The 14041-nt window shown below is 45.3% G+C and overlaps 1 protein-coding gene and 1 pseudogene across 1 annotated transcript; both read right to left on the bottom strand.

Annotated features, from left to right (window-relative positions):
- Positions 1 to 7352: 7352 nt before the first annotated feature.
- LOC115861735 (LRRN4 C-terminal-like protein) lies at positions 7353 to 8191 on the bottom strand. Its single transcript, XM_030872754.2, has one exon. It carries the CDS (start codon positions 8040 to 8042, stop codon positions 7353 to 7355), a length of 690 nt encoding a protein of 229 aa, XP_030728614.1. The 5' UTR covers positions 8043 to 8191.
- Positions 8184 to 10262, bottom strand: LOC115861733 (seipin pseudogene; annotated as a pseudogene).
- Between the last annotated feature and the right edge of the window lie 3779 nt (positions 10263 to 14041).

The raw sequence follows: 14041 nt of genomic DNA, 5'->3' as shown, positions 1-14041 counted from the left end.
CTCTGTAAGGTGGTCTGAGTGTTCAGGATCCTTACTCAATTTGGAAAGCTTGGGGAAAGTCTTCTGCCCATAGTCCAAACCTGTAGGGTCCCTTCAAGGGAGTGAGGGCTGCCCCTAGGGGCTAGTCTCTCCGTGCCAACTTGGCCATAGTCCTCCAGACCCTATAAGAGGTTCAGCTGGGTCCTGGGTCGCTGTGTGGGTGTGGAGGGCAGGTCTCCCCCACGCACAGAGCCTGCCACTCCCTCACTCCTCCTCACTCTCCCTTGGGGTTCAAACCACTCCCACCAGCTCCAGTCCAAGCAGCAGCCTCCTGTGGAGCCAACTCTTTCCAGCCACAGCTTTGGTAAGTTAGAATTTCTTTCGCTTCATATTTTAGAGTGGAGACACAAGGAAGCAGTCCTGTCCACCCAAGGGGTTAAGAAGAACCTAAACCTTAGTACTCAAAGCGTGGATGATCTCCCTGGAGTGGAACTGGGGTGAAGCTGGAAACAGTTCTCACTCTTTTGTGACATGCCTATAGACAGGAAAATAGAGGCACGATTCGTTTCTCGATCTGGTTGTCCTACCACACTATCATTTGTCAGGTATTTCACAAACACAGTTTTTGATCCTCACTATTATTATCTCAGGGTAGTTATTATTAACCACATTTTACATATGAAGAGGCTCAAAGAGATTACAAAAGTGCTTTTTGTCCAAGGACACGCAACTATTAAGTGATGGAGTAGGGATTCAAACCCTGGCCTGGCCAAATTCTATTTCTACTACTCCAGCTGCTGCTGGGTAGAGATGAGTTCTCTTCACCAAAGGCATTTGCATTAGCAAAGCCCTGGAAAAGTCAAAGAAAGAAATGCCCAAGTAAAGTCTTCAGGGATCAGTGTAGTGGGGAGCTATTTTCTGCAGGCAGTTTCTAGAGCCTCTCGAATGTATACCAGACCAAGAATAAATAAATAGATAGATAAATTTATAAGCATAAACAAATACTGAACTCTAGTTAATAAGATGCTAAAATGTTTAAAAGTTAAGTGTACTGATGTATGCCACTTACACTGAAATGTGTTAAAAGCATAAAGAATGGACTGATGGATAGACAGATGTGTAATAAAACAAATATAGTAAAATGCTAGTTATAGAATCTAGGCGGTGGGTGTTCACTACGCAGTTCTTTAAATTCTTCTAGGGACTTCTCTGGTGGCACAGTGGTTAAGAATCTGCCTGCCAATGCAGGGGATATGGGTTCAATCCCTGGTCCGGGAAGATCCCACATGCCGCGTAGCAACTAAGCCCGTGAGCCACAACTACTGAAGCCCGCGCGCCTAGAGCCCATGCTCAGCAACAAGAGAAGCCACCGTAATGAGAAGCCCGTGAACCTCACCGAAGAGTAGCCCCTGCTTGCCCAGCTAGAGAAAGCCTGCGCGCAGCAACGAAGACCCAACGTGGCCAAAAAAAAAAAAAAAAAAAAAACCTTCTGAATGTTTAAAATTTTTGCTATAATATATTGGTGGGAGAAGAAATCACACAGGTAAGTCACACCACCTCTTGTCACACATCACTGTGGCTCGAGGGAGCGTTGTCATTAGTCACCAAGTTTTTCCTACAGGAAGAGTCCTGGACTACACACTTGAGAATACAGAATAATGAAGGGATAGGTAGTCCCTGCTTTGTGAAAATTTAGTATACCTGGGAGAAAATAGGACAGAGTCATAAAATCAACATTTGTAACAGTGGTTCTTTATTTTCTGCCTTAACAGAAGGGGAGCAGGTTACAAATTGCTTGTAAGTATACATTGTCCAAAAACCTCTTCTGATTGACTTTGATGCGTAGGACAGCCCACTACAGTTAAAGAGTCAGAAATGGACAGTAAGGGAAGATGACTCACAATCCCCCGGGGATTACAGAGACTCCCACAGTGGAAAATTCACCCACAGGTGAATGTATTAAAGAACAAGAGCGGCTCCTTTGGATGGCCGATTGGTTTAGTGGAAAGCTCAGCAGAGTTGGATCCCAGCCAGTCCCAGCTCTTCCCATTTATATCAACTTGAACTAGTCACGTTCTCTTCAAAGCTTAATTTCCTCCTCTGTTAAGGATGATAAACTATTGCCTGCAGTTCAAATTTTGCGTATGACTTGTTTTTATATGGCCTGAGAGTTAAGAATTATCTTTATATCTTTAAATGGTTAGAAAAAATCAAAAGAAGAATAATTTGACATGTGAAAATTATATGAAATTCAAACTTCATTGTCCATAAGTAAAGTTTACTGGAACAGAGCTGCTCTTGTTTTTTTTTACACATTGTCTATGGCTGCTTTCAACTACAAGAGCAGAATCAGTTGCGGTAGACACCATATGGCCTACGCAGCCTAAAATATTTACTTTCTAACCCTCTGCAGAAGAAGTTTGCTGATCCGGTGTGAAATGGTCCATCCACTAACTTCACTTCTCCATCTACCTCACTTCACAGAATTGCTGTGAGAATTAACACGCGCTTTGGGCTTAGTAAACTGTAAGGTTCCATGAGACGCAGGGTGTTACTATTACTGGACCTCATTTCTCTCAATACCATCTTAACAAAGGGAGGAGAATCTGGAAGGAATATTTTATACGACAGATGGGGAAACTGAAGTTGAAGAAGGGAGACAAAACAGTCATGCAGAAATAAATGCCCCTATTTCACCCACAAGGCTTCCGCAGCCAGGGCCTCAACTATGTACCTCTGCAAATCTCAACGTACCTCTGAGAAGAACAGAATGGGGAGGACCATGCATTTTTCAGAAATTTTATGAGACAGTTGTTAAAACACACCCATTACTAAAAAGCAAATTACATAAAGTTACAATCAAATAAATTATAAAAGAAAAGGTAATAAATACTCAAAATTCATCACTTCCTGATTATTTTACAACATTTTATTACTATCTCTGCTTTTGAAGTTATTTATGTCTTTTGTATCTGCATGGTGAAAATACTGTAGAATGGTGTGCTTCTGCACAGCTCTTCCTGCCTTTGCATTCAATGATGTCACATTTGGTATCTTGAAATTAGTTTCGGTGAGAGTGTTTACAACTTGACACATGGCAAACCCTATAAATTAGGCGTTCCCCTCACCACAAAGCTGGGCTTAAACACTTACCTGCACACTGCTGGGACCAGAGCTTCTGGTTACAGGAGGTTCACAAGAGATATAGTGGGCAAGAGAGTGGAGAATGATAGAGGACAGAGGGCGGATGCCACAGGTATAAAAGAAGAGGAGGCCGCTTTTTTCTTGGACCAAGAAGCCTTTGAACTAGGAGTATTTGGAGACTAAGACTCCAGTACTTTCCCCAGCGAACCCTAGAGCCTTAGTGTCTGCAACCATTACTGTGATTCACATTCTGGTTATATCTCCAGAGCGGTGAGGCCTGAAAGAACCTGGTTGCATAAAGACAGGGTCATTGAGGCTCAGAGAGATGAATGACTTGCTGGGAGTCAATCAGTGCCTCAGAGCCAGGTCTAGAATCCCAACTCCTTCTCCCAGACCAGCTCTTTGTAGGACAGTGATGCTGTTTTACCAAGCACCTGCTGATGACAGGAAATGAATATGTGGACCTGCATGGCTGTTGTCTTCCCATCAGGTCCCATTGAGGACCTGCCTCCCTCCCCTTTTGTCAACAAATGTCAGGGGCCTTTGCCACACAGAAGAGTCTGACCACCCATGTCCTCAGCTCACCTGTACCTTTGCAGCTCTCTTTCTCACAGCCTTCAGTCATCTCTCTGGACCATTCTCCTAACACAGGCTCATTAAGAGCATATGAAGTGTTGGGCTCATGGGTAGGGTGACTGACTATGGCTTTGGGAAGCTCCTGTCTTCTAGGCAGGCTGTCAAAGGGTGTCTTTGATCTGGATTTCTGCAGGAGCCTACCAACCAAGAAGGTGCACAGGACGAGGCAAGAGAAGGTGTTCAGGAAGTGGTCTGCTCTCTAAGCACGTGAAACGATTTTAGATCGTCACTTGCACTCTGTATCATCATCATGCACACAGTAGGTTCTTGGAGAGTCATGTTTGGAAGGAACCCAAAAGATCATCACGTCTAGTACTTCGTTCTACAAATGAGGAAACTGATGTCAGAGAGAGTAAAGACATTCCTAGTAAGTGATGGCGTCGGATTCAAACCCAGGTCTTTCTGAAGTTTGTTCTTTTCTAAAAACAGAGCTAGGATTTGGAACCAAGATGGCGGAGTAGAAGGATGTGCTGTCACTCCCTCTTGAGAGAACAGCAGAATAACAACTCGCTGCTGGACAATCATCAAAAGGAAGACACTGGAACTCACCAAAAAAGACACCCCACATCCAAAGACAAAGGAGAAGCCACAATGAGATGGTAGGAGGAGCTCAATCACAGTAAAAACAAATCCCATAACTGCTGGGTAGGTGACTCACAGATTGGAGAACACTTATATCACAGAAGTCCACCCACTGGAGTGAAGGCTCTGAGCCCCACGTCAGGTTCCCAACCTGGGGGTCCAGCAACTGGAGGAGGAATTCCTAGAGAATCAGACTGTGAAGGCCAGTGGGATTTGATTGCAGAACTTCAACAGGACTGGGAGAAACAGAGACTCCACACTTGGAGGGCACACACAAAGTAGTGTGCACATTGGGACCCAGGGGAAGGAGCAGTGAACCCAGTGGAGACTGAACCAGACCTACCTGCTAGTGTTGGAGGGTCTCCTGCAGAGGCAGGCAGTGGCTGTGGCTCACTGTAGGGACAAGGACACTGGCAGCAGAAGTTCTGGGAAGCACTCCTTGGCGTGAGCCCTCCCAGAGCCCCACCTACCAGCAGTCAAGTGGATTAAAGTTTTACTGAGCTCTGCCCACCAAGCAACACCCAACTCTACCCACCACCAGTCCCTCCCATTAGGAAACCTGCACAAGCTGCTTAGATAGCCTCATCCACCAGAGGCCAGAGCAGAAGAAAGAAGAACTACAATCCTGCAGGCTGTGGAACAAAAACCACATTCACAGAAAGATAAACAAGATGAAAAGGCAGAGCGCTATGTACCAGATGAAGGAACAAGATAAAACCCCAGAAAAACAACTAAATGAAGTGGAGATAGGCAACCTTCCAGAAAAAGAATTCAGAATAATTATAGTGAAGATGATCCAGGACCTCGGAAAAAAAATGGAGGCAAAGATCAAGAAGATGCAAAACATGTTTAACAAAGACCTAGAAGAATTAAAGAACAAACAAACAGAGATGAACAATACAATAACTGAAATGAAACATACACTAGAAAGAATCCATAGCAGAATATCTGATGGAGGAGAACAGATAAGTGACCTGGAAGACAGAATGGTGGAACTCACTGCTGCGGAACAGAATAAAGAAAAAAGAATGAAAAGAAATGAAGACAGCCTAAGAGACCTCTGGGACAACATTAAACGCAACAACGTTCACATTATATGGGTCCCAGAAGGAGAAGAGAGAGAGAAAGGACCCGAGAAAATATTTGAAGAGATTATGGTCAAAAACTTCCCTAATATAGGAAAGGAAATAGCCACTCAAGTCCAGGAAGCGCAGAGAGTCCCATACAGGATACACCCAAAGAGAAACACGCCAACACACATAGTAATCAAACTGGCAAAAATTAAAGACAAAGAAAAATTATTGAAAGCAGCAAAGGAAAAACGACAAAATAACATACAAGGGAACTCCCAGAGGGTTAACAGCTGATTTCCCAGCAGAAACTCTACAAGCCAGAAGGGAGTGGCATGATATACTTAAAGTGATGAAAGGGAAAACCTACAGCCAAGATTACTCTCCCTGGCAAGGATCTCATTCAGATTCGATGGAAAAATCAAAAGCTTTACAGACAAGCAAAAGCTAAGAGAATTCAGCACCACCAACCACCTCTACAACAAATGCTAAAGGAACTTCTCTAAGTGGGAAACACAAGAGAAGAAAAGGACCTACAAAAACAAACCAAAACAATTAAGAAAATGGTCATAGGAACATACATATCAATAATTACGTTAAACGTGAATGGATTAAATGCTCCAACCAAAAGAGCATTGCTGAATGGCTTGCTGAATGGATATAAAAACAAGACCCATCTATATGCTGTCTACAAGAGACCCACTTCAGACCTAGGGACACATACAGACTGAAAGTGAGAGGATGGAAAAAGATATTCCATGCAAATGGAAATCAAAAGAAAGCTGGAGTAGCAATACTCATATCAGATAAAATAGACTTTAAAATAAAGAATGTTACAAGAGACAAGAAAGGACACTACATAATGATCAGGTGATCGATCCAAGAAGAATATATAGCGATTATAAATATATATGCACCCAACATAGGAGCACCTCAATACATAGGCAACTGCTAACAGCTATGAAAGAGGAAATCGACAGAAACACAATAATAGTGGGGGACTTTAACACCTCACTTACACCAATGGACAGATCATCCAAAATGAAAATAAATAAGGAAACAGAAGCTTTAAATGACAGAATAGACCAGATAGATTTAATTGATATTTATAGGACATTCCATCCAAAAACAGCAGATTACACTTTCTTCTCAAGTGCGCACAGAACATTCTCCAGGATAGATCACATCTTGGGTCATAAATCAAGCCACAGTATTTTTTATTTTTTCCTTTTACATCTCCTTTAATGTTGTTACAGTGAATATACAATAAACACAAATGCGGGAGGGGGACTCCTTTGCTATTATTGTATTATTATTATTATAATTTTACTAGCAAAACCGCAAGCTTGTCCCAGACAGCAGCTTGGGCAGTCCTTCTCTTCTCCACCTCATGTCAGTCATTTATTTCCACCCGCCTCAGACACAGGTAGATTCTAACTCAGTGCGCATCCTCACTATCTAAACAAAAAGGCAGAAGGAGAAGGAGTGGTCTCTAGCCCCAAACTCCCATACGGCAGCAGCTTATTCTCAAAACCCCACGGAAGCCACCCATAGTGGCAGGACCCTTTTGAGGCTGTACGACAGAAGTAGACTAACCGTAGCCAACGGGCCGAATCTGGCCAGGGCCTGACTTGTAAGGCCCAAGAGCTAAGAATGATGTTTACATTTTTAAATGGTTACATGGTTGTGTAAGAACTACAGGATATCTTCGATTTTATCCCCTGGAACCACAAAGCCTAAATTATTCTGGTCCCTTAAGAAAAAATTTGCTGACCTTCTCTACTCCTAAACCTAAGCTCGGGGCAGAGTGGAAAGTCTGGGGCCTGAACCGACACAGTGGGGGCCCAGCGCCCGGCCTTCCATCCCGCCGTCTGTCGGGGGCCGCCACCTCCCCCGGAGTGGCGCCGGGCTTAGCTTGGCCGGAGAGGCCCCCGGGCGGCCTCAGAGTCCCGCGCCGCTCGGGCGGCCTCGGTGGGGGCAGCCCCAGCGCTCGCGCAGGCAGAAGTGCCAGACCAGGGCGGAGCAGCTGAGCAGGGCCAGCGCCGAGCCCACGCCCACGGCCCCGTGCAGCAGCGTGAGTGGCCTCGGCAGCACAGTCAGCCGGCCGCAGGGCCCGACGGCGGGGCCGCCCGCGCCGTCGAGGCCCTCGGCCCCGGGCACGCTGCTCTTCCCGGCCGCGTTGGAGGCCACCACGCAGACGACGTATGCGCCCCCGGGCTTCAGGCCCTTCAGCTCCGCTCGGCGAACCGTCGAGTTGAGGGGGGGCCCCTTCTGCGGAGCCCCGGCGCCTTCCCAAAGCAGCAGCCAGTACTGGTGGACCGGGGAGAAGGAGGCGCACCAGTGCACCACGGCGCGGCCCGCCTCGGCCTCCATGCGCACTTCCCCCAGGCGTGGCGGCTCGGGCGGCTGCGTGGCGCTGGAGAGGCCAGGGCACAGGCACGTCGTCGGGCCGGCCCTCTGCAGCTCCTGGCAGGGTACCTGCAGGTGGCGGCAGCGGTCGTAGTCGCAGGGGACAGCCGGCAGAGGTGTCTCATCTTGCTCCTCTTCCGCGTCTCCCGCCAAGGGCTGCGCTCTGGGAACCGAGGAGAAAGTGACAGCCAGGAGCCACAGAAGGCGGGGATTTCCCGGCATGGGGTCGGTGGGTAGGCCTTGATGCAGTGAGTAGCAGGCCGGGGGTCCTAAGAGGTCCCCAGGAGCACAGGCTGCGCAGTCAGGTTTTCTCAGTGTCTTCAATTTCAATTCTGTTTTGGCTCAAAGCTTTTAAACCCCTCAACTGTGATGTCACCACCTGGCCCCCCTTCCCCTGCCCCCCTCCCCAGTGAGTGCCAAGAAGAGGGCTGGTCCCTTCAGAGGGCCTGAGTCACGGGGCCAGGGGTGGGGGAAGCCACATGCAGCGGTTTCAGCTGGAGGCCAGGATGCCTGGGTTCTGAAAGAGCAGTGGAATGTGGAAAGCAGCCAGGAGCTGAGAATCCAAAGGCTAAAGTCATGTGAGGGGGTGAGGAGGGGAACACAAAGGACGGGGCCACCTGGCTGGTATCAGAGAGAAAAACAGCTGTGGACAGCATGGGGCCTGGGCTACAAAATGCTGTTTCAGTAAAAAATCATACCACATCCATGGCAGTCATTTCCTGTCTTCTGCCTCCCAATGGACTGAGAAAGGGAGGGGTACGGAGGCCAGAATGATGTATCCCAGCTTTCCAGACCCGCCCTATGCTATCCCCCTCCCCAGAGGGAGATGAGAGTCACATGGATGGAGTGGGCAGGTTTTCGCTCCTTGGACGTCCTAGGCTGATGAATGGAAACAGCTGTGCCTGAAATAGTCCAGGGTCTGGAGGTCTTCCCCATCGGTAGCCCCTGACAAGACAACCTCCTCCAATCGAGGTGGGGGATGCCTGGGGAACATCACGTTTTCAAATGGCCCTGAATCCAGTTCAGAGTCAGGGAGGCAGCTGGCATGAAAAGAGTTTATTGAGGGAGCCCCGGAAAGGGAAAGGGATCGGGGGGGTGAGGGCTGGAGTGTGGGGACTCTGCCCTATTCTCTTCAGGAACTAGAGCAAATGGGGCGCTGTCGGACAGTGCCTGTGGAGGGTTCAGAGCTGCCCACGGTCTCCGGGGCAAGGGCAGCGGCAGAAACAGGCAGGTTGGCCTCCGTCAGCAGAGCTGCATCTTCCCAGGAGCCTGAACCGTCACTGGCCTCGGGCTCTAGCTCCTCCTCGCCACTCAGGGGCTGTTGATCTGGTTTCTCCTCCTCAGACAGCTGGCCTTCTGGCTCCAAGGGATCTGCACGGCTCTCACTATCCTCTGTAATGGGTGACAGCTGAGTGGACTCCTCCTGGCCTTGGGGCCCTGTGCCTGGCTGATGGGCAGAGATCCTCCGCTGGACTTCCTTGTGGGACCTGTCTCTGTTTCGGATGTTTACCTGCAGAGAGAGGCGGTGTCGGGGCCAGATGCCCCGCCACACCCACTGCACATAGCTGAAGAGCACGATGACGCTGAGGAAGGTGAAGTTGCTGGCGACACCAACGAAAGCGCAGGTCATCGGGAAGTTGTACAGCAGGTACCTGAGCCCAGTGAAGTGGGCGTGGATGCGGAGGTGGGCTCCGTACAGCTGGATGCACTTGCTGTGGATCTCGATAACGGCTCCGGTGGTCGGCACATACGAGTTCTCCCTGTATTCTGGGTACAGCTCCACCTCCAGGACCTGCTTCTGCTCTGCAAAGCCAAACAGCAGGAGGCTAGAGAAGACCAGTGTGTCAAGCATCTGGAGCAGGTTTGAACGATAATGCAGCATCACGGAGCGTGAAGAGGTGGAGATGATTCGGCCGCCTCTGGTGTAGCATGAAATGGTGACCAAGAACATGCCCAAATCTTGATTCACAGGAGACTCTGGCAGCTCAAGCTCTAAGGTAACGCGGTACGGCTGTCCGTACATCAGCACCCGATCACGTCCACCCTTAGCCAGTGAGACATTGGCAACAGGGAAGGAGCAGAGTACGGAGGCGGAGGAATCACAGTCGGTCCTGTAGTAGAAATGCACGGGGCTGAGGTGGCTGACTGTCGGCATGTAGGAATAGTAGAAGGAGCCATAGAGGAAGACAGACACCCAGAGCAGGAGTAGGATGGTACAGAAGAGCACCCCAAACTGCAGTAGCAGCTTGCGGGCACGGCCTGCCAGGACGTGGCCCATCTCCTGGGCCCACAGTAAGGCAGGTACTGGTGGGCCATTGACCATGATGGGGAGTGCAGGGGGTCTGGCCCCGGGTTCAGGCCTTGAGTTCCTAGGTGCTCTGCCACCTGGACGCCACCCCTGGCCATGGGATGAAGCAGCTGGTGGTTCCAGCCGCGCACTGCCCGGGCAACCGCGAGAAGCCACAGTATTTTTAAGAAAATTGAAATCATATCAAGCATCTTTTCTGACCACAATGCTATGAGATTAGAAATGAGTTACAGGGAAAAAATGTAAAAAACACAAACACATGGAGGCTAAACAATACGTTACTAAATAACAAAGAGATCACTGAAGAAATCAAAGAGGAAATCAAAAAATACCTAGAGACAAATGACAATAAAAACACGACGATCCTAAACCTATGGGATGCAGCAAAAGAAGTTCTAAGAGGGAAGTTTATAGCTACACAAGCCTACCTCAAGAAACAAGAAAAATCTCAAATAAACAATCTAACCTTACACCTAAAGGAACTAGAGAAAGAAGAACAAACAAAACCCAAAGTTAGCAGAAGGAAAGAAATCATAAAGATCAGAGCAGAAATAACTGAAATAGAAACAAAGAAAACAATAGCAAAGATCAATAAAACTAAAATCTGGTTCTTTGTGAAGGTAAACAAAATTGATAAACCATTAGCCAGATTCATCAAGAAAAAGATGGAGAGGACTCAAATCAATAAAATTAGAAATGAAAAAGGAGAAGTTACAACAGACACCGCAGAAATACAAAGCATCCTAAGAGACCAGTACAAGCAACTCTATGCCAATAAAATGGACAACCTGGAAGAAATGGACAAATTCTTAGAAAGGTATAACCTTCCAAAACTGAACCAGGAAGAAATAGAAAATATGAACAGACCTATCACAAGTAATCAAATTGAAACTGTGATTAAAAATCTTCCAACAAACAAAAGTCCAGGACCAGATGGCTTCACAGGTGAATTCTATCAACCATTTAGAGAAGAGCTAACACCCATCCTTCTCAAACTCTTCCAAACAATTGCAGAGGAAGGAACACTCCCAAACTCATTCTATGAGGCCACTATCACCCTGATACCAACACCAGAGAAAGATACTACAAAAAAAGAAAATTACAGACCAATATCACTGATGAATATAGATGCAAAAATCCTCAACAAAATACTAGCAAACAGAATCCAACAACACATGAAAAGGATCACACACCATGATCAAGTGGGAGTTATCCCAGGGATGCAAGGATTCTTCAATATACACAAATCAATCAATATGATACACCGTATTAACAAATTGAAGAATAAAAACCATACGCTCATCTCAATAGATGCAGAAAAAGCTTTTGACAAAATTCAACACCCATTTATGATAAAAACTCTCCAGAAAGTGGGCATAGATGGAACCTACCTCAACATAGTAAAGGTCATATATGACAATCCCACAGCAAACATCATTCTCAGTGGTGAAAAACTGAAAGCATTTCCTCTAAGATCAGGAAAAAGACAAGGATGTTCACTCTCACCACTATTATTCAACATAGTATGGAAATCCTAGGCACGGCAATCAGAAGAAAAAGGAGTAAAAGGAATACAAATTGGAAAAGAAGAAGTAAAACTGTCACTGTTTGCAGATGACATGATACTATACATAGAGAATCCTAAAGATGCCACCAGAAAACAACTAGAGCTAATCAATGAATTTGGTAAAGTTGCAGGATACAAAATTAATGCACAGAAATCTTACATTCCTATACACTAATGATGAAAAATCTGAAAGAGAAATTTAGGAAACACTCCCATTTACCATTACAACAAAAAGAATAAAACACCTAGGAATAAACCTACCTAGGGAGACAAAAGACCTGTATGCAGAAAACTATAATACACTGATGACAGAAATTAAAGATGATACGAACAGATAGAGAGATATACCATGTTCTTGGATTGGAAGGATCAATATTGTGAAAATGACTATACTACCCAAAGCAATCTACAGATTCAATGCAATCCTTATCAAATTCCCAATGGCATTTTTTATGGAACTAGAACAAAAAATCTTAAAATTTGTATGGAGACAAAAAAGACCCCGAATAGCCAAAGCAGTCTTGAGGAAAAAAAACGGAGCTGGAGGAATCAGACTCCCTGACTTCAGACTATACTACAAAGCTACAGTAATCAAGACAATATGGTACTGGAACAAGATAGAAAGCCCAGAGGTAAACCCACGCACCTATGGTCAACTAATCTATGACAAAGGAGGCAAGGATATACAAAGAGAAAAAACAGTCTTTTCAATAAGTGATGCTGGGAAAACTGGACAGCTACATGTAAAAGAATGACATTAGAACACTCCCTAATACCATACACAAAAATAAACTCAAAATGGATTAGAGACCTAAATGTAAGACCAGACACTCCAAAACTCTTAGAGGAAAACATAGAAAGAACACTTTGACATAAATCACATCAAGATTTTTTTCATCCACCTCCTAGAGTAATGGAAATAAAAACAAAAATAAACAAATGGGACCTAATGAAACTTAAAAGCTTTTGCACAGCAAAGGAAACCATAAACGAGACCAAAAGACAACCCTCAGAATGGGAGAAAATATTTGCAAATGAATCAACAGACAAAGGATTAATCTCCAAAATATATAAACAGCTCATGCAGCTCAATATTAAAAAAAACAAACAACCCAGTCCAAAAATGGGCAGAAGACCTAAATAGACATTTCTCCAAAGAAGACATACAGATGGCCAAGAAGCATACGAAAAGCTGCTCAACATCACTAATTATTAGAGAAATGCAAATCAAAACTACAATCAGGTATCACCTCACACCAGTTAGAATGGGCTTCATCAGAAAATCTACAAACAACAAATGCTGGAGAGGGTGTGGAGAAAAGGGAACCCTCTTGTCCTGTTGGTGGTGAGAATGTAAATTGATACAGCCACTATGGAGAACAGTATGGAGGTTCCTTAAAAAACTGAAAATAGAATTACCATATGATCCAACAATCCCACTTCTGGGCATATACCCAGAGAAAACCACAATTCAAAAAGACACACGCACCCCAATGTTCATTGCAGCACTATTTACAATAGCAAGGTCATGGAAGCAACCTAAATGCCCATCGACAGATGAAGGGATAAAGAAAAGTGGTACATATATACAATGGAATATTACTCAGCCATAAAAAGGAATGAAATTGGGTCATTTGTTGAGACATGGATGGATCTAGAGACTGTCATACAGAGTGAAGTAAGTCAGAAATAGAAAAACAAATGTATATTAACACATATATGTGGAACCTAGAAAAATGGTGCAGATGAACCGGTTTGCAGGGCAGAAATTGAGACACAGATGTAGAGAACAAACGTATGGACACCAAGGGGGAAAAGCGGCTGGGGGTGGTGGTGTTGGTGGTATGCTGAATTAAGCGATTGGCATTGACATGTATACACTGATGCATATCAAATTGATGACTAATGAGGACCTGCTGTATAAAAAAATAAATAAAATTAAATTTAAAAATAAATAAATAAAAACAGAGCTAGAACTTGGTCTCTTAACTCCAGGCACAATTTGAAATTCACAGAACCGTAACTTTTTAAAGATAGTAATCTACTATATATTCCCGGAAGTATGCTGAGCACTGTGAAATGAATTCAATAGACACAGTTCCTGCCATCTATGATCTGGTTTATAGTTTAAGACTGATAGATGAACATAGATGGGAAGGGAGTTTTAGACTTAGATAATGGATATATGAACAGAATTTACATTCTATGGCTGGTGATAATAGATGTAAGCTTGGTGCAGAGGGGAAAGCATGGGTTGGAGAAGCAACCACCTGAGTTCAAATCCTATCTTTGCTGTTCGTTAGCTGTGTGATCTTGGATAAGCTACTCAGATTCTCAGAACCTCGG

Source organism: Globicephala melas, chromosome 1 (genome assembly GCF_963455315.2).
Source record: "Globicephala melas chromosome 1, mGloMel1.2, whole genome shotgun sequence".
Lineage (NCBI taxonomy): Eukaryota > Metazoa > Chordata > Mammalia > Artiodactyla > Delphinidae > Globicephala > Globicephala melas.
Note: the sequence above shows the minus strand (reverse complement) of the source record. Positions and strands in the feature narration are given on the sequence as shown.

What these genes read in the sequence shown, in the direction of transcription:
- LOC115861735 (XM_030872754.2), bottom strand. Translation starts at nt 8,042, where the DNA reads ATGCCGGGAAATCCCCGCCTTCTGTGGCTCCTGGCTGTCACTTTCTCC.